General features: G+C 48.5%; 1 protein-coding gene across 1 annotated transcript in view; it reads left to right on the top strand.

Moving 5' to 3' along the window:
- Positions 1–25188, top strand: part of ttc6 (tetratricopeptide repeat domain 6) — a 564332-nt gene that overhangs the window by 337568 nt on the left and 201576 nt on the right. The window contains exon 18 of the mRNA XM_038780915.1: positions 23555–23637. Within this exon, the coding sequence (XP_038636843.1) occupies positions 23555–23637 (83 nt within the window). The remainder of the gene's footprint in view (positions 1–23554; positions 23638–25188) is intronic.

Here is a 25188-nt window from a genome sequence, read left to right on the forward strand (position 1 = left end):
CCCAGAATGTGGAGGGTGAGACCTCCCCGTTTTGGTTGTTACTAACGTAATCGCCTTTGGCCTGCTATATTTTTTGGCAGAAAGCCTTGTCGGCCAGGAGGTCCATTTCCAGCCTCCATGTGGGGCGCTGGGCCTGGCCTGTCTCAAACCTCACATCCCTATAATGTGGAGCATGGTCAGAAATAACGATTGCGGTGTACTCCGTTCCCGTGATCCCTGGAAGCACCAATTTCCCCACTGCAAAGAAGTCGATAAGGGTGGATACCTTGTGCACCTGCGAAAAGAACGAAAACTCCTTTTCTCACCGGTGCAGGAACCTCCGTGGGTCCACCGCCCCCATCTGTTCCATGAAGGCCCCTCGCTCCCTAGCCATGCCAGACGTTTTCCCCGTTCTGAGGTTTGATCGGTCAGTTAGTGGGTCCAGCAGTTAAAGTCGCCGCCCCAAAATTAGTCGGTGTGTATCAAGGTCGGGGATTTCCGCCATGGTCTTCTTTATGAATTCTGAGTCATCCCAGTTGGGACCGTACACATTTACCAGTACGACAGGTGTCCCTTCCAGGACACCGCTGACCATGACGTACCTTCCCCCTGGGTCCATAACCGTCTTGGTTCTCGTAAACTTTGTTCTTTTGCTAATTAATATTGCTACCCCCCCTAGCCCTCGTCCCGTAGCATGAGTGGTACGTCTGTCCCACCCAGCCCTTCCTTTACAGCAGTCGGCCCTTCTCCCTGAGGTGCGTCTATTGTAGGAAGATTATGTCTGCTTTTAGGCTTCTTAGGTGCGCAAACACTCTGAATCTTTTCACTGGGCCAATGAGTCCCCTTACATTCCAGGTAACAATCCTGGTGGGGGGTTTCTGACCCCATCCTGTGGGATCGTCCATGCTTACCTGGTGGATGCACCCCTGCACTCCGGGGTTTCCCTTTGCTAGGGGGCCCTCCAAAATGGTCAGGGTCACCGCTCTCACCATGGGGTCAGGCCCCAGCGCTCAGGGGTTTCCCTTTGCCCAGGGGGAACCCAATGTAGCCACCAGCTGTGTGTACGCCACACGTGTGTGCCCCTGCGCTCCGGGGTCTCCCTCCGCCCTGATGTCCTCTCGAGTGCCTGTTTGCGGTGCCCTCTTGGTTCATCTCCCTGGTCCCTGCCCGCCGAGGCCTATATTTGTACTGCTTCACTATCTCACATTTCTCTTTGCTTCTCTTTTGTTCCGCGTTCTCCCCCAGACTCCTCTCCCTCACCCAGCCCCATTCCCTTTGTCCCCCCTCTTGCGTTCTCCCCCCCCCCCTTCTGCTCCCTCCCCTCCTTATGCCAGATGCTCCCCCTTCCCTGAGAGGTGTGCCACGGCCCTCCTTCCTTCCTGCCCTCTCGTGGTGGCCCTCCTCCCAGTATTTGCCCAATTCTGGCCCTATTTAACCTTTCTCCTACTGGCGGAGTATAAATGTGTGGGCTCTCTGAGCTGCTTTCGTCACTCTCATTTCCCTCGCTCCACTCCCCCCCCCATTGCATTGAGGGAGGAGTCAAGCTCTGAGACAAGACAGCACAGTCCCTCGCAAGGCATAACACACATGTGCACAGTTCATGAGTCCTTGTCCTTATTTGCGGTCTGTCCTCCGCTCTTTGTTCTGGTTTTCCCTTCCTTTTCCGTCCCCATGTCTTTCATTGCGGTTGCGTGTGCTCCTCCCCCAGCTTGTTCGCTCTAACGAAGTCATCAGCCGCCGCTGGGATGTTAAAATACAGCTCTTTCCCCTCAAATGTTACCCAGAGTTTGGCCGGGAATAACATCCCAAATTTTACCTTGCTTTGTGCAGTGCTGATTTCGCCTTGTTGAATTCAGCCCTTTTTTTGGCCAGGTCCGTCCCAATGTCCTGATACACCCTTATGGTCTTCCCTTCCCGGGCCCATTTTCGGATTCTCTCCTGGTCTTGGAACCGGTGCAGCTTCGCAATAATTGCTCTGGGCTGGTCCCCGGCTTTGGGCTTAGGTCGGAGCGACCTCTACGCACTGTCTATTTCCGGTGGGTTTGGGAATACCTCCTTTCCCACTAGCTTGCCCAGCATTTGAGTGACGTAGCCTGCTGGGTCTCTGCCCTCTATCCCCTCTAGCAGACCAACTATTTTAATGTTTGTCATAATATACATCCATGTTTATGATGGCGTGCAGACAGGCAGTGATTGACACACAGGATGACCAGTGAGAGCACACAGAACACAGCAGCCAATCACCAGATAGGACACGACCACTATAAAGCCAGAGGGCACCAGTTTTCCCGCTCTCTCAGGGATCCAGCCTCTGAGACAGTCAGAGCTTGTGAGCTAGCCAGTGCAAACACCATGTGGTAGTCAGTTAGTCTGGTCAGGCTAGCCTCAGGTCTCCAGTCAAGTCAGCATAGTGTCAACCCACAGTTAAGCATGTCATATAGTTAGATGTTCAATAAAATTGTGTTGCATCTCATCAAGTGTTGGAAGTCTGTCTCTCTCTCCACTGCATCAAGCGCAGTCCACATAGACCCAGCTTTCCCAACACATCAATGTTCTGCCATCTGGACCTATTTTCCTGGTCCTCCACTTTTCCTCTTAGGCTCCCTTGACTAACCTTTTGACCTCAGCTATGCGTGGGGGGGGGGGGGGGGGGGGGGGGTGCTCGGTCGGGCAGGCTTGTGGGGGAGGGTGGCTGGCTGGCTCAGTCGGGCAGGCTCGAAGGCTTGTGCTCCTTTTTTATATTCTCTGGCTCCTCTCCCATGTTCCTCAGCTTACCGTCGCTCCGGTCCCTTGCGGTTTTCTTCCTGTTAGTACCTTTGCGGAAGTGCTGCGTGGGTTCTTTCTTTTATAAGTCATAATAAGTCATTCGATGAGGTGAAAGTAAGGGGCAAAGTGAAAATGCCTAAATGTGCATATGTGTGAATACTCGGAGTGCGGTTAATAAGGTTAGTGAACTATAGGCACAGGTTGACAGAGTTGTATTATGATACTACTGCTGTAACAGAGGACGGCATGGTAGCACTGTGGTTAGCACTGTTGCTTCCAGGGGCCCAGGTTCGATTCCCGGTTTGGGTCACTGTGCACATATTCTCCCCGTGTCTGCGTGGGTTTCCTCCGAGTGCTCCGGTTTCCTCCCAAAAGTCCTGAAAGGCGTGCTTGTTAGGTGAATTGGCCAATCTGAATTCTCCCTCAGTGTACCTGAACAGGCGCCGGAATGTGGCGACTGGGGGATTTTCACTGTACCTTCATTGCAGTGTTAATATAAGCCTACCTGTGACATTAATAAAGATTATTATTACCTGTCTCAAAGACATTTGGCCGTTCAATATTCCTGGGTAGATGGCATTTAGGAGATACAGGTAAGAATGACAAAAATTGATTGGAGGGTGTCAGGTTGGCAGTACCAAGGTGCCCAGGTGCCAGAGGACGCGTCAGGGTGGCACCCTGCCCTGTCCCCGAACACCTGGGGGTCTCCAATGGCCTGGGAGACACCGCCCAGGTGCTGCTGCGACTGGTCCACGTTTGTTGAAACCAGTATTAAATGGCACCCTGGAGAGGTCTCCCAGACATGGCCAGTGAATCCCGGGCCCCAGGAGAATCCGGCAAACGCATATTTAAGTGAGCTATGCTGATAGGATCTCGCAACACGAGGGTGGGCTCAACGAGGCCGTTAAATTGTGCCCAATGTTCCAGACCACTCACTAGTGGAAGGGGTGTAGAGAAACAAATTTGAAAAAAAATTACAGAGTGGTGGAAGAATTATAGAGTAATTATAATGTGGGATTTCAGTTATCCAAATATAAACTTGGATAGAATAGTGTAAAGGGACGGGGGGGGCCGAGCATTCCTGGAATATATTCAAGATAACTTTCTGCAGCAGTATGTGCCCGGTCCAGTGAGAGTTCAGGCAAATGTGGATCTGGTTCTACGGAATGAATTGGCCCAAGTGGTGGGAGAGCATTTAGGGGACAGTGACCATTGCATCGTAAGGTTTCGGTTTAAGAAAAATATGTTTATCAAAAATGTTTCAAATTAAACAAAACCGTTCAAAACAATTAACCAAAATACACAATAGAAGAAAGCGGCAAACAAACAATCCACCTATTAACTTTAATCCCCTCCAAAGCTAAACTACACCCCCTAACAGCTGATGGTGACTAGCTTCTTAAAAAAGGAAATGAGTGGCTGCTATCTCAGGTAAAATCCTTCCACCGACCCCCTAATGGTGTACTTAACCTTCTCCAAATGTAGAAAATACATGAGGTCACCCAAGCAAACCGAGGCACTAGGTGGACCAGGAGACCTCCACCCTAACAGAACTCATCTCCAGGTTATCAATGAGGAAAAGGTGAGGACATCAGCCTTCACCCCCGACTGAAGCACCCGTGAGTCTCACACCCCAAATATGGCCACCAGCGGACATGGATCCAAATCTACATTGAGTTTCTCCAACATGATGTGAAAGAAAGAGACTTTCACATCATGAAAGAGCTTACCAATGTGGGGCAGAACACATGAGTGTTGTTCACCGGCCCGAAGAGCAGCACTCACCTCTTAACCTCCACCCCAGAGAAGAATCCGCTCATCCTTACTTTAGTTAGATGGACCCTGTGCACCCCTTGAATTGGATCAGACTTAGCTAAGCACCATGAAGATGTGAGGTTAACCGAGGAGAGCCTCACTCCATACCTCACCATTCAGAATAGGACCCAATTCACCATCCCATTTTGTCCTCCCCTCACTCAACGGAACTGACTCCGGTGAGAGGATATGGCCATATATGCCCGGTGTCATGTGAGAGTACCTTTAAGAAATGGGTGTTTATAAATGGGTGTGTATATAAATATCTATTTATTACTGTAGTGATGACAGAGAGTTGGAGGATCTGGGCTGTCTGTCAGCTTTTTACTTTTGCTTTAGGCTTTTTGCTGCAGGGTGGGTTTCGTTTCATTTTAGACTTGGAGAAGCTGAAATCCCAGCAGGATGTGTATGAATCTCTGCAAGCTTATGAATGTTCATTTGGGGTTTTCAAAGTGGTAACTGCTCTCAATAGTGAATTTAAACCTGGGGCACGATTCACCGCACCCCACGCGGCCTTGGAGAATCGCGGGAGGGCCCCCCGACATTTTTTATGCCCCCCTGGCGCCCCCCCACGATTCTCCCCCCCCCCCCACCGCTCTGAAAAATCGCCGCTCGCCGTTTTTCAAGGCGAATGGCGATTCTCCGAGCCCGATGGGCCGAGCGACCAGCCCTTCACACCCGTTTCATGACAGCAGCAACCACACCTGGTCGCTGCATTTGTGAAATGGGTGCCAGAGAACACTCAGGTTTAGTCGACCAGGCTAGATGGAATTGAGGTTAAAATGGAGGAGGCAATTTTGGAAAATGTCGAAATAGATAAGTTCCCTGGGCCAGATGGGATTTATCCTAGGATTCTCTGGGAAGCCAGGGAGGAGATTGCAGAGCCTTTGTCCTTGATCTTTATGTCATCTTTGTCAACAGGAATAGTGCCGGAAGACTGGAGGATAGCAAATGTTGTCCCCTTGTTCAAGAAGGGGAGTAGAGACAACCCTGGTAATTATAGACCTGTGAGCCTTACTTCGGTTGTGGGTAAAATGTTGGAAAAGGTTATAAGAGATAGGGTTTATAATCACCTTGAAAAGAACAAGTTGATTAGCGATAGTCAACACGATTTTGTGAAGGGTAGGTGATGCCTCACAAACCTTATTGAGTTTTTTGAGAAGGTGACCAAACAGGTGGATCAGGGTAAAGCTGTTGATGTGGTGTATATGGATTTCAGTAAGGCGTTTGATAAGGTTCCCCACAGTAGGCTATTGCAGAAAATAAGGAAGTATGGAATTGAAGGTGATTTAGCAGTTTGGATCAGTAATTGGCTAGCTGAAAGAAGACAGAGGGTGGTGGTTGATGGCAAATGTTCATCCTGGAGTTCAGTTACTAGTGGTGTACCGCAAGGATCTGTTTTGGGGCCACTGCTGTTTGTCATTTTTATAAATGACCTGGAAGAGGGTGTAGAAGGATGGGTTAGTAAATTTGCAGATGGCACGAAGGTCGGTGGAGTTGTGGATAGTGCTGAAGGATGTTATAGGATACAGAGGGACATAGATAAGCTGCAGAGCTGGGCTGAGAGGTGGCAGATGGAGTTTAATGCGGAAAAGTGTGAGGTGGTTCACTTTGGAAGGAGTAACAGGAATGCAGAGTACTGGGCTAATGGCAAGATTCTTGGTAGTGTAGATGAACAGAGAGATCTCGGCATCCAGGTACATAAATCCCTGAAAGTTGCCACCCAGGTTAATAGGGCTGTTAAGAAGGCATATGGTGTGCTAGCCTTTATAAGCAGGGGGATTGAGTTTCGGAACCACAAGGTCATGCTGCAGCTGTACATAACTCTGGTGCGGCCGCACCTGGAGTACTGCGTGCAGTTCTGGTCACCACATTATAGGAAGGATGTGGAAGCTTTGGAAAGGGTTCAGAGGAGATTTACTAGGATGTTGCCTGGTATGGAGGGAAGGTCTTACGAGGAAAGGCTCAGGGAATTGAGATTGTTTTCGTTAGAGATGAGAAGGCTGAGAGGTGACTTATTAGAGACATATAAGATAGTCAGAGGGTTAGATAGGGTGGACAGTGAGAGTCTTTTTCCTCGGATGGTGATGACCAACACGAGGGGACATAGCTTTAAATTGAGGGGTGGTAGATATAGGACAGATGTCAGAGGCAGTTTCTTTACTCAGAGAGTAGTAGGGGTGTGGAACTCCCTGCCTGCAACGGTAGTTCACTCGCCAACTTTAAGGGCATTTAAGTGGTCACTGGATAGACATATGGATGAAAATGGAATAGTGTAGGTCAGATAGGCTTCAGATGGTTTCACAGTTCGGCGCAACATCGAGGGCCGAAGGGCCCGTACTGCGCTGTAGTGTTCTATGGTCTATGCCCGTTTGGGGCATCTAGGGGCCTGATTGGGACGGGAGCACCACGACTGTGCTCGGAAGGGGACAGGCCCGCGATCGGTGCCGACGTCCAAAACAGACGCACTCTTTCCCCTCCGCCGCCCGGCAAGATCAAGCCGCCACTTCTTGCCAGGCGGCTGAGGAGAAAGACGGCCACCGCGCATGCGCGGGTTCGTGCCGTCTGCGCGATGAAGTCATCCGCACATGCCAACCCGCCCATGCGCGGATGACTTCACATTCTCGGCGTGACGAGGTCGCTGCCGAGAAACACGGAGGCCTGCTCCTAGCCCCCCGGGTGGGGGTGAACTAGGTGCAAGGAGCGGGCTCCGAGGCCGTCGTGAACCTCGGCCGAGTTCACGACGGCCTTCACGAATTCAGCCCCCTGCGGAGAATTCCACCCCTCATCTTTGTGTTAAAAGGGTCTTTTGTCTTCTGAATGTTGTTTGGGAATTTATTAAGGATTACTTTGTGTTGTATTCTTTGGGGGTTATATTTGAATTGATGGTTGCTAAGATGTTCACTGTATGTTTTAAAAAGATTAACTTGAGTTCAGAGAATAAACATTGTTTTGCTTTAAAAAATCCTTTTCCATTTCTGCTGTACCACACTTGTAGAGTGCGCCATGTGCTCCCCATACCACAATCTATTAAAAGTTGTGGATCAGATGAACTCCATGATACACTTTGGGGGTTCTCTAAACCCTGGCCCATAACAAACTGGGGGCTTGAGGGCGATAAAAGCCTATCTATTGGATTGGCTTAGTGAACTTAAAGACAGTGAGGGGTAAGCATTTTGTGGTTACTTTTCAGGTGTGGTATTCCAGTTTAAGTGGGGAGTGTGTTGTGGACAATGGCTCTTTCAGAGGCTCTGAAGTTTTTGGGGGCAGAGACGGTCACACCCAGTACCTTACGGACAGAGACGAAAAGCAGACTGTTAGATTTGGCAAAAACATTGCAGTTAACATTACTTGCCAGAATGCGAAAAGATGAGGTAATTATGGTGGTGGCTAAGCATTTAAAGTTGCCTGAGATACAGTTTGACTAATTGGAAATGGCAAAAATTCAGTTACAAATGAAACAAATGGAACATGAGAAAGAATTAAAGCAGCTTGAATCCAAGAGAGAGAGAGAGAGAGGAAAAAGAAAGAGAGAGAAGAAAAATAAAGAGAGAGAGATAGAGAGGACAAGAAAAGGAGAGAGAAGAAAGGAGAAAAGAAAGAATAGCCCCAACAGAACAAAAAGAAAGAGAAAGGGAGATACAGATCAGGGAGAAAGATAAAGAGAGGGAGTTCGAACTTCAGAAAATGGCCATGAAACATGACAGCCAGTTAAAATTGGCAAATATTAATGGGAAATGTACAGTTGGATGATAGTGATGAGGATAGTGAGAAAGAGCGTCATAGTCGAAGACTTGGTGGGGATCTATTTAAATATGTCCAAGCATTGCCAAGGTTTGATGAGAAGAAGGTAGAAGCCTTTTTCATTTCATTTGAGAAGGTAGCTAAACAAATGAAATGGCCACAGGACATGTGGGTACTACTGATTCAAACACAGCTGGTAGGTAGGGCTCGTGAAGTGTTTGCATCACTACTGGAGGAGGTATCTGAAACATATGAGGAGGTGAAAAAATCTATCTTATGTGCATATGAACTAGTGCCTAAAGCCTACAGACAAAAGTTTAGAAATGTAAGGAAAAAATTTGGTCAAACATACATGGAGTTTGAAAGGCTCAAACCGAGTAATTTTGATAGGTGGATAAGGGCTTTGAAAATAGACCAAATTTTGAAGCTCTCAGAGAAATTATGTTTTTGGAGGAGTTTAAAAGTTCAATTCCTGATGCAGTGAGAACTCATGTGGAAGAGCAGAGGGTTAAAACTGCGAGGTTAGCAGGAGAAATGGCAGATGATTATGAATTAGTTCATAAATCAAAGCTTGGTTTCAGCCTGTGAGGGATAGAAACTGGGGACATGAGAAATACTCAAGTGGTAAAGGTTAATGTGATCTGATAGGTGATAATAAGGGGAGTGTACCTTAGATTAAAAAAGAAATCCAGGAGGGTGGAAAAGAAATTAAAAGTTTCAAATGTTTTCACTGTATTAAACTAGGCCATGTAAAGTCACAGTGCTGGTGGTTGAAGAAAAGCACTGGGAAGGCTGATGTGGTAAAATAGGATAAGACAGTGGGGTTTGTAAAAGTGGTAAAGGAAAGCCCAAGTGAAGCGAAGGAGACGCAAAAGATTGTACAGCCTGATCAAGAGGTAATTGATAAGAAGGTGCCAGATCTCTATAAAGAATTTACTTGTGCGGGTAAAGTTTACTGGTGTGTCAGGAGGAGCAGGTAAAGAAGTCACAATTTTAAGAGATACGGGAGCTAGTCAATCTTTAATGGTAAGAGATGAGGAGCTATGTCAGTTGGGAAGAATGTTGCTAGAAAAGGTGGTATTATGTGTAATTCAGGGTGAGAGGAGTAGTGTTCCATTATATAAGGTAAGGTTGGAAAGTCCAGTGAAGAGTGATGAAGTGGTAGTAGGAGTAATAGAGAAACTATCTTGTCCAGGAAGTCAGTTTATCTTGGGTAATGATATAGCTGGATCGCAGGTGGGAGTGATGCCTACTGTGGTTGATAAGCCAGTGGAAAATCAGACAACTGTAGTGTTGAAGGACGAATATCCTGGGACATGGTTCGACTGCGACACCTAGGTGGAGGATGGTCCAACACGGCAACAGTGCTACGACAAGTAGCGCCACGATCATACATTGTAAAATCCGATGAAGATGTGCTGTTCAGATGCAATCGACGAGACCTGCTGAAGGTTCCACTTCCTGAACCTGTCTTTCCGACATTAAATCTACAGGACTCACTCACTTGACAACACGTGACACCATCAGCCGGTGAACAGATGGACATTAAAACCTCAGTGTCTCCATGCCCACTTAGGAGATCAACTCGAATCAGACACATACCCAACCGTTTGAACCTGTGAATATTGGACTGATGCAATCATTGATTTCTGTAATGCATTTGCACACGATACCAACTATGTTTGTTCCATTCCAATAACAACACTAAAACTACGTTAAAAAAAAGAAAAAAAAGGGGGATGTATTGATCTTTACATGGGTATGTACATAAGGGGTTAATGGGAAATTGAAAGATCACTAGGGGGCAGCACTGGCAGGTATAAAAGCAGACGCAAGCAGCTCTCTGCCTCTCTTGGTGATTAGACTGTGACGAGATCAGGAGCATAGATCTAGCTCAGGGTTACTAGTGTGGCCAGACATAGCTACTGTATATAAAAGTTGTAACCTTTCTACTGGTATTGATCTTAAAGTAAGAACTCACGCAGTTGTTAAATTCTGTTCCTCAATAAGCCTTTCAAAACCTCTGGACGACTTCAAGCCTTCTTCATCAAGGTACAGAAAGCAACTGGATTGAGTAACACATGTTACCTACAGTTATTTCTACCAACTGCACAACAGAAAGGTAACAAAAGAACCACCAAGCCAGGTGATCAACCCTGATTCAGTGAAGAGTGTAGGAGAGCATGCCGAGAGCATGGCAGGAGCAACATCAGGCATACCGAAAAATGAGGTGTCAACCTAGTGAAGCTACAACACGGGATTATTTGTGTGCCAAACAGCATAAGCAGCAAGTAATAGACAGAGCTAAGTGATTCCACAACAAACGCATCAGATCTAAGCTCTGCAGTCCTTGCACATCCAACATTGAATGGTGGTGGACAATTAAGCAACTAACTGGAGGAGGCGGCTCCACAAATATCCCAATTCTCAGTGATGGAACAGAACCCCACATCGGACTAAAACCCAAATCTAAACCCAATTGGAACTCCAACAATGGAACAATTCAACATGCACGTCCCCAACACTCAATCACACAGCGCCCAACCCGTGTTTCTTAACAAAGGAGTCCGCCTCTCCCGGCGCATCAAATAAATAGTCCTTTTGATCAAAAGCCACTCTAAGGCGAGCCAGGTAGACCACACTGAACCGGACTCCACTTCTATACAGGGTGGCCTTGGCACTATTGAACGCAACCCTCTTCTTCGACAGCTCCACTCCCATGTCTTTGTAGAACCTAATGGCGTAGCCTTCCCATTTAAAGTCTCGATGCTCCTTAACCTATTTCAGAACCTGCTCTTTTTGAAGCTATGGAACTTCGTTATTACTGTACACGGTGAATTCTCAGGAGGAGGCCTCTACCGAGGTGTACGATGGGCTCGGTCCAACTCGGGAGGGGATCTGAATCTCCCCTACCTCACCATCTTACTTCTCTGCAAAGTACTACATAGGCGTTGGGCCTTCCATCCTTTCTGGCAGCCCCATAATTTGAATGTTTTGCCTCCTGGACCGATTTTTTCAGATCATTCACCTTGGTCTTCAACGACTTGTTCACGTTGGCCACCAAAGACATCTCTGCGTCCGGTGAGGCAATCCGATCACTGTGGCTTGAAAGGGCATGGGCGGCACAGACTTGGAGGGCATAAGAGCCTGTTCCTGTGCTGTACTTTTCTTTGTTCTTTGAGGCGGCGCTCCCATTGTAAAAAACAGCGCTATGTTCGGCCTTGGCAGCACATCCCCCGTCCAGGCCCCTTATTCAGCGCTTTGAATAGCCGTGCGTTTCTCGGCACTGCAAGTGTTGGGAAACACACGGCTAAACACACTCGCTTTTGGGAATATTGCGCCCGAAGTGTGGTTAGATAGTGGCAAAACAGATGACACTTAGCGCGGAATTTACCGGCTGTTCATGCTGGCAGGATCCTCCGGTCCCACTGACGGCACCTCCCCCTCCCTCCCCCCTCAGTAGGGGTGAGGGGTTCATTCAGTGGGAAATTCCGTTGACAATGGTGGGACCAAAAGATCCTGCTGGTGGGCTGCCTCTACCGCCAAAAAACACGTGGTGGGTTGTGCAGAAAATACCGTCCTTAGAAACTTTTCCGTTAGATCATGCTTTCATTGTCAAAGTGGGACCATGGTGTTGCTCGTTCTGGGTGAGTGTGCTTAACACTCAATTTGGCTCTGTTTCTTTACCTAGCTCTGGAATCGCCAGGTATCGTTAAGATACCGCCACAAGTTTCAAGGTGAAGTTCAAAGCAATAAAACCATACACCAATTAGTAAGTTCAAACAACTGAGTTTATTATGATACAATTATGAAACTACCCATGCACACGCTAAAAGGATTAAACTATTCCTACCGCTAAATTAACTAATATTTATCTCGAAGGAACTGCCGGATCAGAGAACAAGGCCTCTTGCTCTGCTCTGGTCTGCAGACTTCAGGTTGGTATAGGTTAAAAGGGGTCAGGAGTGTCTATCTCTGGTAGCGATCGTTGTGAGACACTTACTTGCTGGCGGCTGCTGTCCCAAACCTCTCCTCTCTCTCGTTCAAGGTCTTCTTGGCAAAAGCTGGTCGAGGTGCTGGTCCACAGGGGAGGGCTGGTCAAGGAGAGAGGAGGGCTGGACAAGAAGAGCAAACTAAGTGTGGGACCTGTCTTTTATAGGTCCCAGGGATCTGCGCCCCTTTGGGCGGACCCTTTTACCTGCTCAGAATCGATTGGGTCTCTTCCCAATCGATATGTTTGAATCCCCCCAATACTGAGGCTGTTCCTTGGCTACTGGGCGGGCTTTCAGGTTCTTTGTTTTCGAACCCCGCTGGTGCCGGGGTGTCTGGTGTCCTATACAATGTTGCAGTTACTTCCCCATTTGTGTCCATTGTCTCTAGGATCATTCCATTAATATACTAACTATCCCGGAGATTGCCTCATTAGTATGCGGAATGTTCGTTTCAGTGCTGTCTGCTCTCTAAGCAGACAGAATCCACATTTGCTTGGTGCAACCTGCTGGTGCTGCAAACATTGTCCATTTTAACCTGTATGCTTTGCGTTCCTCCATTTTGTATTTAGGGAATGGCCAACTTCGGTGGCTACACTCCCTCCTTGTGATCCTCATGAGAAATCATGAAGGATCACCTAACTACGGTGTCTTTGGGTCCCCTGACCTCAGCGAGTTCCATGGCTTCTATTCTTTCCTCAACTATGGCAAACATTTTTAACTAACAATATCTGATTGGCGCTATGTCAAATGGGACATGCATTACCAATTGGAATCGGGAACCTCTAACTATCTCAATAAACTACTCTCATCTCACATTTAAACATTCTACAACATTCTAAACCCTTACTCATTCATACAACAGCATCTTTACATTTCATTTTCTGACTCGGCAGTTGAGCGCAGAACATTATAATACATCCGCAAAAGTCTTTATTTACAGGTCGTATCAAAATCAAATCCTTTATTATACATCAAGGGGTTGGGGGGATTGGTGGAATCCGAAAATGGGGGATTGTACTCTGTACACTGTTGAGGCACGCGAGCGGTGGTCTCTCCTTCTCCATTTCCTCATCCTGAGGGTCTGGACTATAATACATAGGACTGCAATCACCAAAAGTGATTCTATTACATATGACAAGGAGTACCATGTCAGAAATTTGGTACACCAGGTCAGGGTACTGTTACCATTGACTGTGCTGGGGGTGGTCTGGGGTTGGGGGAAGTTAGCAAACTTGTACTGTGGGAAAGGGGGTCTGCGTCCACGCGCAACCACACAGATGCCACAATAGCTAAAAACATAGCAATTCGAGTGCTCTTCATCTTCTCTGTCTCTTCGCTTCTCTTTTCTTCCTTCCTGAGATCTTGCTGTGCTGTTGCTTCGGGTCCTTTCCTGAATGTCCGAAAGCTAAGGGATCAAGCATATTATCTGTTAGTGTTCAGCTTAATATCTTGACTTTAAGTATATCTGTCCTCTTGTTCCAATTTTCCCTTTATGATGGTCACCTCCATGTGGCTCCCTCATTTTTTTTTCAAAAACGGATTTAGGACCAGACATATACTTATCTACTAAACCAGTGCGAGCCGTCTCGCAGAGTGTCGCAATTTACCATCCCAAATGTTCCTGGATGTAAATAGCATATGGAGTGGCGGCCGAAGGGCTACCATAAACAAAATGAAACCAAGCTTTAGAAATGAAAGGTCGAATGAGTTGCGTATGGGCCGCGACGGGTAAGAGTTGTATGGGATCCCCGGGTAGGGCGTGCTGTGCTGTACCCGAGCTTAGCTGACCAAAGGGGGTGGTCCTCAGACAGGGTGGGTCCTCAATGCCGTTTCTCCACTGCCTGAGCAACCTGAAACGAACGGGCAAGAATGTAGTCATAGTGGAATTGCAGCCTCTATTCCCGGAATAGAGGGGCACCTAAAAAAAAAGGAGCCAAGATGCTCCAACATCTGTAAACAGAAGACAAGTCGTGAACATTGTCGGTTCAGCAGAGGACATTTCTACTGAGTGAAGTTCTCAGAAATATCGGTGGACTAACTAATGTGCATGTGAGGTGGTCACAAGCTTTTCAGCTGAAAAGTAAGTGGCTAATCTCCGAATCAAACATTTAACATACAGACATACAAACAAACATACGTCCAGGTTCCATCAGAAAGGATAGCGCTTCTCTCAAGCGGTTCCTCTTTTTACATAATCTGGACACCTCACTTCTCTTCATTCTCTGCGAACAGGGTCGCAAAGGGGTTGCCGTGTCAGGAGTCAGACATCAAGTCATCCTCTTCTCCCGGATCCCATATCCTTGTATGGATCAGGCATGCAATTTTCGCATTGTGTGACCGGGGGTCACTCTCATCGTTTTGGACAAGTCTCCATGAATTGTCCCTGTGCCAAATCGTGGGGTCTAAAATTGAAGGAGCGTTGTCGGGGTCGTCAGTGTTGGGTGGTGGGTTTGGGTGTGGGTCTGTATTTTTTATGTAAATGATCTCCATGGGGTCACTGGAGTCGGGGTCGAAGTCGCTGAAGTGGGGGCTGTAGGGTGGAGTGCTCTGGCTGTCCTCAGTCTCACAGTCACTGTCACTGTCTGCTGTGGCAGCTTGTGGGCGTTCTGAGGCGTGTCCTAAAGTCGGTGGGCGGAGTCGAGGTCGAGTCCGATGAGGAACTGGTCTGTGAGGGGGAGGGTGGAAATGTGTCTCTTGTGGGCGGAGCGAGGTGTTCTGTTGCGTCTAGCAGGACATGATGCGAGTGGTTTGACTGTGTTCCATAAGCCTTTAGCTGGTTAATATGAAACCACGCAGTCTTACCGTTTGGGTACTTTATTCTGTATACTGAGGGGCTGATTTTGTCCGAAATTGAGTACGGGCAGGAAAAGTTTAGAGCCAGAAACGTGCTGGGGTTATAAACAGATAGCATAACCTGTTGGCCAACCTGGAACTCTGTGGGGTGGACATTTTTGTTGAAACAGGCCCTGCTCTGTTTCCGTTTTTTATCCAATTTTACTACGGCTGCTAACTGTGCAGACCTTACAGTCTCAACTGATTGTTTAACTGCTTTCTCGTGTGTGAGGGCCGTCACTTCTGGGCTGGTCATGTCGAGTCCTAAAAGGAATTCTGATCCTTTCATCGGGCGTCCAGTCATGAGTGTGTGTGGGGTGAAACCTGTAGATGATGAAATAGTGCGAATGGGAGCACTGAATCCCAAGTCGAATTGTTCTCCTGTACCATCTTCCCAAGGGTTGATTTTAGGATCCGATTCATTCGTTCTACTATTCCGCTTGACTGGGGGTGATACGCAATGTGAAAATTCTGTTTTATTCCGAATATGGTCAGGACGTTCTTCATGACCCGTCCTGTAAAGTGAGATCCCTGATCTGATTCTATACTTCTGGGGAGACCCCATCTCGTAAAGATGTTGTGGGTCAGGATCTTTGCAGCTGTCTTTGCTGTGTTGGTGCGTGAAGGGAATGCCTCTACCCATCTGGTAAAGGTATCTATCACCACCAGAACATATTTATAGCCATTCCTGCAAGGGGGCAATGGACCTATAAAATCGATCTGGAGGTTTGTCCAGGGACCATTAACTTGGCGAGTGTGGCTGAGTTGTGCCTTCTTTGAATACCTCTCCGGGTTATTCTGCGCACAAATCAAACAATTCTCTATATAGTGGGTTACATCTTGTCTTAAGTTGGGCCACCAACAGAGTTGTCTAAGGTGTGTTGTGGTAGGGTCGATCCCTTGGTGTCCATGACTGTCATGGAATAAGGCAATCATCTGATTCCTGTCCTGTTCAGGAACCACATAAAATTTATCTTTTATGATCACACCCTCATGTGTGGTCAAAGCGTGTTTGAATTTATCGTACTGGGCCACAAAGTTTCCTTTAAAAATCTCCCGGAGATTTTCGTCCTGCTTCTGCGCCTGTACTAAATCTTCTATCTCTGTCTGTGAGACCTGAACTGCACTCACAGGGGCGCTAGCTGGTGCGCTAGCTGGGGGTGTCCAAAAGTGACCTCGCCTGGAACCTGCTTTGGCCAGTGCGTCGGCTTTTACATTTCCAGGGGGGGTGACCTATGGTGACTTCTAACTTTAATAATACCATATGTCCTATCCTTTGCCGTCTCTGGGATATGGCGGAGTAATGGGGCTGATGGAAGGGGCTTCCCGTCTGCGGAGACAAAACGTCTTGTCCTCCACAGGGGTAGAAAGTCTGTGAGGCTGTTGCATACATATAAACTGTCCGAGTATATGTCTGCTGGGCTGGGGAACGAATCTGGGTGGTCCACTATATATGCAATGGCCACGAGCTCTGCTGCCTGCGCGCCTAAATGACCTGGTAACTTTAACGCTATCTCCTCTAACGCGCGTCCCTGTGCATCCTCAACATAAATCCCGCGTCCAGATGAACCGTCGACATATATCTTTAAGGGGGCACACGTGTCTGTGTGCTGGGGCCTCTGGCTTGAATTCCCTATCTTCCTGTAGGCGTCTTGGCAATTAAGGGTTCTGTGTTGTGTAGGTGTGCTACTATCTCGCATTCATGGGGTTGTCCTGGATACTGTAGGTTGTCCGCTAAAAATGTGTGGGTTTTGGTCCGTTTAACTGTTATGTCCCGTCCTTGTAACAGTAGTGTCCACCTAGCTGCTCTTATCTGGCTCCCTGAGCCGTCCTTCAGTCGACCGTCTAAAAGTAACTGTGTGGGGGTGTGCTCGGTCAAAATGGTGATGGGATTGAGTCCGGTAATGTACGAGAAGTACTGAACTGCCCAAAATACTGCTAGTAGGTGCCTCTCGCAGGCGGAAAATCCTTGTTCTACGGGGTCTAAAAGTCTGGAGGCATAAGCCACTGGTCATAGCTGCTCGTGCCGTTCCTGAAGGAGCACGGCCGATAGGGTCAGATCGGTGCTAGCTACCTCTATTGCATAGGGGGAGAGCGGGTCTGGAACTTGTAGCACGGGTGCTGCGCTAAGGGCTTTCTTTAACTCTTCCACAGCCTCTGTATGCTGCGGAAGCCATTCCCAAGGGGCTCCTTTCTTAAGGAGTTCTGAAAGTGGGGCTACCTTTGTCGCAAAACCATCGATATGGTTCTGACAGTACCCAACCAGTCCTAAAAATGACCGGAGGGCTGAAACATTCTGGGGAAGGGGCAATTTGACGATCGATTCAATTCTTTTGAACTCGATCTTGCGTTTACCGTGCGTGATGACCAGGGCCGGCTCAAGGCACCGGCAACTCGGGCAGTCGCCCGGGGCGCCATGTGCTAGGGGGCGCCAGACTCGGGTCCCGCGCATGCGCAGTTGGGCCGGTGCCAACCAGCGCATGCGTGGTGGCCGCCCTCCCCCCCTGTGGCCGCCCTCCCCCAGGGGAATGGGACAGTTCAGCGCCGACGTTTCAGCGCTGCCGTTTCAGCGCCTGGACGTTTCAGCGTCAAAAATTTCAGCGCTGCCGTTTCAGCGCCAAAAATGTCAGCTGGCCAGCGCTCATTCATTCACAGGTCACTTTACAAGCGCAACGAGATTAACAGGGGAGCCAAAAAGCTGCAGTGCAAAGGTGGTGACACAGGTATACTTAGTTATAACACTTAGTTATTTGGCCTTTTTTTGGAGTTTTATTACTGTGTGCTAAGTGGTGTGCAGAACCCAGATACAGAAGCCTCACCCCCAAGGTGTGCTTAAATGTCATGTCTGAAGCTTTTAAAATTTGCTTCTCTTTAAACATGGGGATAAAAATCCCATGCTCTTTAAACATAGGGGAGAAAAAGCTGAAACTGTCAGTGAGAGTTTTGAAAAACCCTCCGTTGAACTACATGTCATCTGGTGTAGGTTAGAAAACAATTTACCATCTGCTCATGCGGTTTATATAATCAATAATCAATTATCACTCCCCCCAAGGACTATTATTATGACTGCATCCCGCTCCTTTCATTCTTTTTGTCTCTCTTGAGGGTGTTATTTCTAATCATGGTGCACTCTGTTGGTCGGGTTAGTTTCCCGGGGTCCCCCTGGCTGGGGCTGGAGTGATTATCCTTTTCCTCTTAATATGAATGGGGACAGTACATTTTCCCTGCTGGGACGGGAGAGGTTTGGATTTGGATGGGGTGCAGGTCCAATGATATGGCCAGTATCCTGTTGTCCCTGGGTACTTGGGATGTTCCTTCTGGAGGATGCTTATGAGGGGCAGTTCCCCAAGGTCTTGTTTTTCCTGCTGTATGATTTTTTTTTTCTGGTGCTGAAATGTCCTGTCGCTGAAAAGTCCTGGCGCTGAAACGGCAGCGCTGAAGCAGCGGCGCTGAAACGTACCGCACCCCTCCCCCAGGGCGGCACCCCTCCCCCAGGGCGGCCCCCCCCCCCGGTCCGCCCCCCCCTCGTGTCCGCCCCCCCCCGCCCTCCCCTCGGGTCCGCCCCCCCGCCCTCCCCGCGGGTCCGCCCCCCCCCGCCCTCCCCGCGGGTCCGCGCCCCCCCCCGCCCTCCCCGCGGGTCCGCCCCCCCCCCCCCCCCCACGGGTCCGCCCCCCCGCCCTCCCCGCGGGTACCCCCCCCCCGCGGGTCCCCCCCCTGCGGGTCCGCCCCCCCCCGCGGGTCCGCCTCCCCCCCGCGGGTCCGCCCCCCCCCGCGGGTCCGCCCTCCGCCCCCCCCGCGTGTCCGCCCCCCCAGGCCCCGCCCCCCCCCCAGGCCCCCCCCTCCCAGGCCCCGCCCCCCTCCCAGGCCCCGCCCCCCCCCTCCCCAAGGGCGCCGAAGTTCAGCTTGCCCGGGGCGCCAGCAACCCTAGGGCCGGCGCTGGTGATGACTGTACCCAAATACATCACTTGATTCTCCAATATCTGGGCCTTTCTGGGGTTAACTTTACATCCAATGTCTTGTACAATTGCCAGGAGCTCGGACAGAAGCATGATGTGCTCTGCCTTAGTGTCTGTCTGCAGTAATAGGTCGTCCACATACTGTACCAGACATTCGGGTCAGGAAAATTTGGCTGATCCATTTGCCAGCTGTCGGTGGAAAATGGAGGGTGAATTGTGGAATCCCTGTGGGAGGCATGTCCAAGTATACTGCTGTCCTTTAAATGTGAAGGCAAATTTGTACTGGCACGCTTTTGCCAATGGGATTGACCAGAAGCCGTTGCTAATGTCCAATACCGTGAAATATTTGGAGTGGAGTCCCTGCTTGAGCATGGTCTCGGGACTTGTTGTTACCGTGGGGGCTACTGCTGGGCTTACGTTGTTGAGTTCCCGATAATCAATGGTCAGACGCCATGATCCGTCGGGCTTCACTGGCAAAATAGGTGCATTATTAGTTGAGGCTACTGTCCTAAGTACACCCTACTCTAATAAGCTCTAGGGGAAATCGGTATTGTCGCTGTGGTCTCGGGTCAGGTCCAGTAAATTGAACTTGTCTAGTCATTCTGCCGCAGTCGTGTCGGTGACTGGCAAATGCTGTCCTGTGTCTGTTCAAAACTGCGCTAACCTGTTTGTCCGTGCTAAGCGTGGTCGGGTCGAAACAATAGTCGCCTACTGCGCTAATCCTGTTCGCATACTCTCCCACTGTGAGAGTTGCGGGTGCTCTGTCCGATTTTGCCATTCTCCAGACGCACTGATTTACTGGATCGAACGACAGGCTGTGGGCATTCATAAAGTCAATACCCAGTATGTGTTCTGCTGTGGGGGGCAGATTAACTAACACAACGGGGTGTCTGGTGGAGATGTTCCCTAGTTGGATTGATACAGGGGCTGTAATGTGTCCCTGCTGCGAGTTACCTGTAAATCCGCTGAGTGTAATTGTGGATGTGGTGGGCCACATGTCTGCCTGTGCTGTAGTGGAGGAATTAATGGTAGTGTGGGACCCTCCTGTGTCCCAAAGTACTTCTATGGGCTTCCCTCTAATCTTTGCTGTGACAACCGGTCTTCTGGATCGGTCCCAGAGTGTGTCACAGACCCAAGTGGGGGAGCTCGAACACCGTCAGTCCGTTCGGTCCACATTGGTCTGTCCTGACTGCGTCCCTATACTGTGGATTGGCTTTGCTTTGTTCCTGGTCAGAGTGCCTGTCTGCTAGCCTCTGAGATTTCTGCGGGCCATTGCATTCCCTAGCAAAATGTCCTAACTGTCCGCAGTTGTAACATTCCTGTGACTTCTGTGGGGGCTGTTCTTTCCTTCGTTTACCCATGCGGGGTTTTGGTGTGCTCTTACTGCCTGTATATCTGCTGCAGCCTGAGCTTCTTCTGGGGTCTTAACTTTAACCTTGCCTTGGACGGATTGTTCCCAAGCGCAGGACAATCTTTTCAATACCCATTTTTCATTATGGGCCTCTTCTGAGGGGTCATAACTGCTGTAGACATTCTGTCCTGCATCTGTGGCGTGGGAGATTATGGTGCGGGTCCATTTAACTACATTATCGCGGGTTAAATGTGCTCGGTCTAAATCGCCAAAAACGGCATTGAAATGGATCCACAGCCTTCCGGCGAAAGCTGTGGGGTGCTCTGTCCTCTTCTGCCTACACTTATTTAGGCCTTCGACTGGGTCTCCTCTGTTGTACCCTATCGCGTCTAAAATATCTGTATGCATCTCTTCTAGTGTGCCTCCTCCAACATTCTGTGGGTCAGGGAGGGCTGCTACAACCGATGAGTCTAAACTCAAAACCGTGAGCTTCACTTGCTCTCGCTCATCCAGGCCGTACATGGTCGCCTGTTGCTTCACTCTTGCAAAAAATTGGTGGGTGTCTGCAGTGGGGAGGAACGGGGTGATTTTCTCACATGCGTCCCTTAGTTGTGTTACGGTTAAGGGGGTGGTGTAGGTGATGTCAGGTGCGCTTTCTGTGGTTGCCTTTCTTTGGGTGGTGACTGGGTTCATAGGTGCGGGTGCTATCTGATCTGTGGGGAGTTGGGGCGCTTTCCTTTTCCGTTGCGCTGTTGGCGCACATGTTCCCTGAACATAGCGCTGCGCGGTTTCGCTTAATTCCTGCCAATCTGGGGCATTTTCCTCATCTAACTGGGTCCCAAATGTCTCTTGGAACCCATTCTGCACAGAAAGCAGAGACTGCAGATGCGCAATCTGCTTTGTACACTTCGCATGATCCACTGTGCTTTGCCTTTGCTCAGTGGTGGCAGCATGGAGTGCCCTTAAAGCTGCCTTTAGGTCAGAGCATTGCCTTTGCAGTGCCTCTACCTGCTTCTTTGAATTTTCCCTGATCAGAACTGCGCGCTGCACATCCTGATAGGCTTTCTCATACTGGGTTTGGGAACTGTTCAGATGGGCTAGACAAGACTGATGTGCCCTCTTGGCATCATCCACCTCTCTATCCTTCTCTGCCAGTCGTTGCCTCAAACCTAGGTTTTCCTTTTTGATGTCCCTGACATCCACTTTACTCATCCTATTCCTCTCTTCTAATTCTTTGCGGAGCGTCCGAACGACCTCCTCTGTGCCTCGCAATTGTGCCAAGCAGGACACAATTGCCATCGGCTTGCGTGCTTTTCCTAAACTTTTCTTATGAATTTGAGATAGGTTCTCCCACCAAGTATGTCCTATACTCCCGGGACCTGTCTCCTCATTCAAACAAAACTCACTCCAAAGGGGCCTTCCTTTCCCTTTGAGGTATTTCCTGAGTTCCAGTTCCCATACGGGACACTGGCCTACTCTGCTACTGTTGGTCGCTGCGACCACGAACTGCTCTGGGTTCATGAGGCGTTCCATTGCCTGCATGGCCATTTCCTCTTTCTCTGTGCTCTCTTTAATTTGGAACGGGGGATGATAAGGTAATGCTTTTAAAATACGGGTACGGCTTTCGCTATGTTCCGACTTATAAAACTCCCGACAGTTTGACGCAACAAAAATCTCTTGGTTTAACCTTACAACCCTGTTAGTTACGCATGCAAAAACACACTCCAAATTATGATTATTGATTTGAACTCCTTGAACACTTGTGGTTTTTCCTTTTCCCAATTGAATTTCTGATTCAAATTTCTGGGTTCTCTCGGAGGGGGGGGGGTACTTCTAATCGAGTCCCGTCTGGAAGTCGCCACTAAATGTTGCTCGTTCTGGGTGAGTGAGCTTAACACTCAATTTGGCTCTGTTTCTTTACTTAGCTCTGGAGTCGCCAGGTATCGTTAAGATACTGCCACAAGTTTCAAGGTGAAGTTCAAAGCAATAAAACCATACACCAATTAGTAAGTTCAAACAACTGAGTTTATTATAATACAATTATGAAACTACCCATGCACACGCTAAAAGGATTAAACTATTCCTACCGCTAAATAAACTAATACTTATCTCAAAGGAACTGCCGGATCAGGGAACAAGGCCTCTTGCTCTGCTCTGGTCTGGAGACTTCAGGTTGGTATAGGTTAAAAGGGGTCAGGAGTGTCTATCTCTGGTAGTGATCATTGTGAGACACTTACTTGCTGGCGGCTGCTGTCCAAAATCTCTCCTCTCTCTCGTTCAAGGTCTTCTTGGCAAAAGCTGGTCGAGGTACTGGTCCACAGGGGAGGGCTGGCCAAGGAGAGAGGAGGGCTGGATAAGAAGAGCGAACTAAGTGTGGGACCTGTCTTTTATAGGTCCCAGGGATCCGCGCCCCTTTGGGCGGACCCTTTTACCTGCTCAGAATCGATTGGGTCTCTTCCCAATCGATATGTTTGAATCCCCCCAATACTGAGGCTGTTCCTTGGCTACTGGGCGGGCTTTCAGGTTCTTTGTTTTCGAACCCCGCTGGTGCCGGGGTGTCTGGTGTCCTATACAATGTTGCAGTTACTTCCCCATTTGTGTCCATTGTCTCTAGGATCATTCCATTAACATGCTAATTATCCCGGAGATTGCCTCATTAGTGTGCGGAATGTTCGTTTCGGTGCTGTCTGCTCTCTTAGCAGACATAATCCACATTTGCTTGGTGCAGCCTGTTGGTGCTGCAAACATTGTCCATTTTAACCTGTATGCTTCGCGTTCCTCCATTTAGTATTTAGGGAATGGCCAACTTCGGTGGCTACAATGGCCAGTTTTGGGGAGAGGCCTGATTTAGGCAAATTGAATCTTAAAGCAGTGTAAAGCATTGTGGCTAAACCCTGAAGTAAATGGTTTGCACGCAACTCAATTATGTTTGAAATTCTCTGGTCTTCTAGATTGATGCACTTGACTGCACCGGAACCTGGGACCAACACTAATGGAAGGATGCAGAAACTCTACACTTCAAATCTAAATTTTGTGAGAGAAAGTTGTTACGAATAAGCAAAAAACAGTTTTTGGCTCATAATAATGTGATTTGTTTTATGTTTGAATTTGTTTGGCAGATCCACAATCTCAAAAGTGCATTGAAAGATATAACCTGCGCCATCCACCTCCAGCCTCAAACACATTACTTCTACCTGTTAAGGTGAGGATGAAGGGTTTCTTTTTTATAGCAGCATCTTAATTGTGCTATGAAGCAAGTCAATAACCGAATCGGATCTTTTATAGATGTGGTTATTTGGGTTGCATGGTAGCACAGTGGTCAGCACTGTTGCTTCACAGCACCAGGGTCCCAGGTTCTATTCCCGGCTTGGGTCACTGTCAGTGTGGAGTCTGCACATTCTCCGTGTGTTTGTGTGGGTTTCCTCCGTGTGCTCCGGTTTCCTCCCATAGGTCCCGAAAGGTTAGGTAATTTGGACATTCTGAATTCTCCCTCCGTGTACCCGAACAGGCAACTGGGGACTTTCCATAGTAACTTCATTGCAGTGTTAATGTTAGCCTACTTGTGACAATAAAGATTATTAATTATTATTTAAAACTAAGGATTTTAATCTGCACCATGGATATTCAACCCATGTCCATGAAGCAGATTGATTTTGTGATAGATTTTGCTTCATACATTGGCAGAGCAAACTGTACTTTCTGTTTCCATTCTGTTTGGGCAAGAATTTTGTTACCCTATTTGAATTGTTCCTGTGCTCAATAACAGGACAATGGCTCTGAAAACTCAATTTCTGGAATTATGTGGTCAATGTTCTGTAAAATAAACATAGCTTAGCTCCATAAAGGTCTGAGTTCATGTCTGTGTATACTTTCAACTTTTGGGATTTGAATGATGATAAGAGAACAATGAGAGTCTTTGTGCAGCAGTTGTGAAGTGACTTAATTCCAACCTTTGTTTCTTCATTGCATTGGGATAGCTGTGTTCATAGAATCATAGAATTTACAGTGCAGAAGGAGGCCATTTGGCCCATCGAGTCTGCACCGGCCCTTACAAAGAGCACCCTACTGAAGCCCACGTTTCTACCCTATCCTTGGGGCAGCAGGGTAGCATGGTGGTTAGCATAAATGCTTCACAGCTCCAGGGTCCCAGGTTCGATTCCCGGCTGGGTCACTGTCTGTGTGGAGTCTGCACGTCCTCCCCCTGTGTGCGTGGGTTTCCTCCGGGTGCTCCGGTTTCCTCCCACAGTCCAAAGATGTGTGGGTTAGGTGGATTGGCCATGCTAAATTGCCCGTAGTGTCCTAATAAAAGTAAGGTTAAGGGGGGGTTGTTGGGTTACGGGTATAGGGTGGATACGTGGGTTTGAGTAGGGTGATCATGGCTCGGCACAACATTGAGGGCCGAAGGGCCTGTACTGTTCTATGTTCTATCCCCGTAACCCAGTAACCCCCTCTTAACATTTTTTGGACACTAAGGGCAATTTAGCATGGCCAATCCACCTAACCTGCACATCTTTGGACTGTCTTCTTCCATGTTGTCATTCTCCCAATTGTACCACATAAAGAAGAGGATTTCCACTTGGAAGTTCCTTCCTCGGGACAAAGCAATACTGAGGAAAGCCAAGTAAAACTAGCACCAAAATCCCTTTTGATATCAAGGTCAAATACTAGTGTGCGTTACTTAGAGCAGGTTTGATGTTAGACATAGAAATATAGAAAATAACAGCAGGAGTAGGCCTTTTGGGCCTGCTCCACT

Source organism: Scyliorhinus canicula, chromosome 2 (assembly GCF_902713615.1).
Source record: "Scyliorhinus canicula chromosome 2, sScyCan1.1, whole genome shotgun sequence".
NCBI classification, from domain to species: domain Eukaryota; kingdom Metazoa; phylum Chordata; class Chondrichthyes; order Carcharhiniformes; family Scyliorhinidae; genus Scyliorhinus; species Scyliorhinus canicula.